The sequence below is a fragment of the Phycomyces blakesleeanus genome, assembly GCF_001638985.1.
Source record: "Phycomyces blakesleeanus NRRL 1555(-) unplaced genomic scaffold PHYBLscaffold_54, whole genome shotgun sequence".
NCBI lineage: Eukaryota > Fungi > Mucoromycota > Mucoromycetes > Mucorales > Phycomycetaceae > Phycomyces > Phycomyces blakesleeanus.
In genome coordinates, this window is record NW_017265179.1 from 15,030 (window position 1) to 16,315 (window position 1,286).

Sequence of the window (1,286 nt, forward strand, 5' to 3'; positions counted from 1 at the left end):
TCTTTATCAGTCAAAATAGACAAAGGGATTCTTCCATCTCCAGGCTAAAGTCTGAGAGCTTCATGATCTGAAACTATAGCCGTTTCCTGCTCACTAGAGTTTATTGATTCGTGTTCGGTACTACTTTCTTCATTTCCTTCAAAGTCTTCAACCCTATCAACCTCTTCTACGTTTTCAGTATCATTATTGGCAACCTCTTGTACCCAATTATCACTCAAGGAGATATTATACTCTTGATAGAGTGTTGTTGACTGTAGAAATAGTGCTGCTCTCCAAACTTTAGCAGGACTTAAATTTCCTCTGATATAGTCTTTGATATAACGCATCCTACGAGCTAAACTCAAGTGAATTGTATTTGAGTCGTCAAGATTACAAGGAAGTAATGAAACCATTGTATCAACATTAACAGGTACGTTGATAATACCGCCTTTACTTCTATACTGCTCAGTTAGTCCTTTGTGTGTCCATATAGACTGGAAAACGTGTCAAGGTGCAACAAGTCTTTCTTCTAATCTTGTCAGGTCGTCTAGACAAACGACATGATCAGGAAAGTGGAGACCATTAGAGAGAGCAAGAGTTGGAAGTGTTTTTTTCTTAAGTGATGTTATACAGGTAGAACATAGTGGAATATTGTCTATAATATCTTCACCAACGAAAGTGCTTGGTATCTTATGATTGTCAATTGCCCAAAAGGTTTTTTCAACAATATCTTCTGAACAACCCCAATTGCCTGTAAGAGCGGTTCTTTTTACTGAAGATATATCTTTTTGAAAGAAAAGGCCTTCACAATATCCGCATATGCATGTAGGATCCTTTCTGATTATTGATTCATACTTTCTTTGTATACTACTCCAATTATTTGTGCCAACGTCATTCAGTCTATGCCTTCTTACTACTCACTCATTCTCTTCAACAGCTCTACTTTGTCTACTATACCTATACTCACGCATATATTCTGCTCGAGAATTATGGTTCTCCTCTTCTGTCTCTGCCGCTTCTGTCTCCACTACTTCTGTTCCCACTATTTCTGTTCCCACTACTTCTGCTTGAATTACTTGTGCTCTTACTACTTCTGCCTGAACTACTTCTATTTCAGCTGTAAGTGGGCATCTGCGTCGATACTCCCACATATAATCTGCACGAGAATTACTAATATTCTCTGCTTCTACTGTCTCAACTACTTTTATTTCAGTTATTTGTTGGTGCCTGCGTCAATATTCTCGCATATATTCTGCACGAGAAGTATTAATATTCTCCACTTCTACTGTTGGTATCACTTTCATCTC

At 37.9% G+C, this 1,286-nt stretch overlaps 1 protein-coding gene across 1 annotated transcript; it reads right to left on the bottom strand.

Annotated features, from left to right (window-relative positions):
• Nucleotides 1-44: 44 nt before the first annotated feature.
• Nucleotides 45-392, bottom strand: PHYBLDRAFT_153778 (hypothetical protein; the record flags this gene model as incomplete). The annotated part of the gene is made up of 1 exon (XM_018433252.1): nucleotides 45-392. One exon carries the CDS (start codon nucleotides 390-392, stop codon nucleotides 45-47), a length of 348 nt encoding a protein of 115 aa, XP_018283157.1.
• Between the last annotated feature and the right edge of the window lie 894 nt (nucleotides 393-1,286).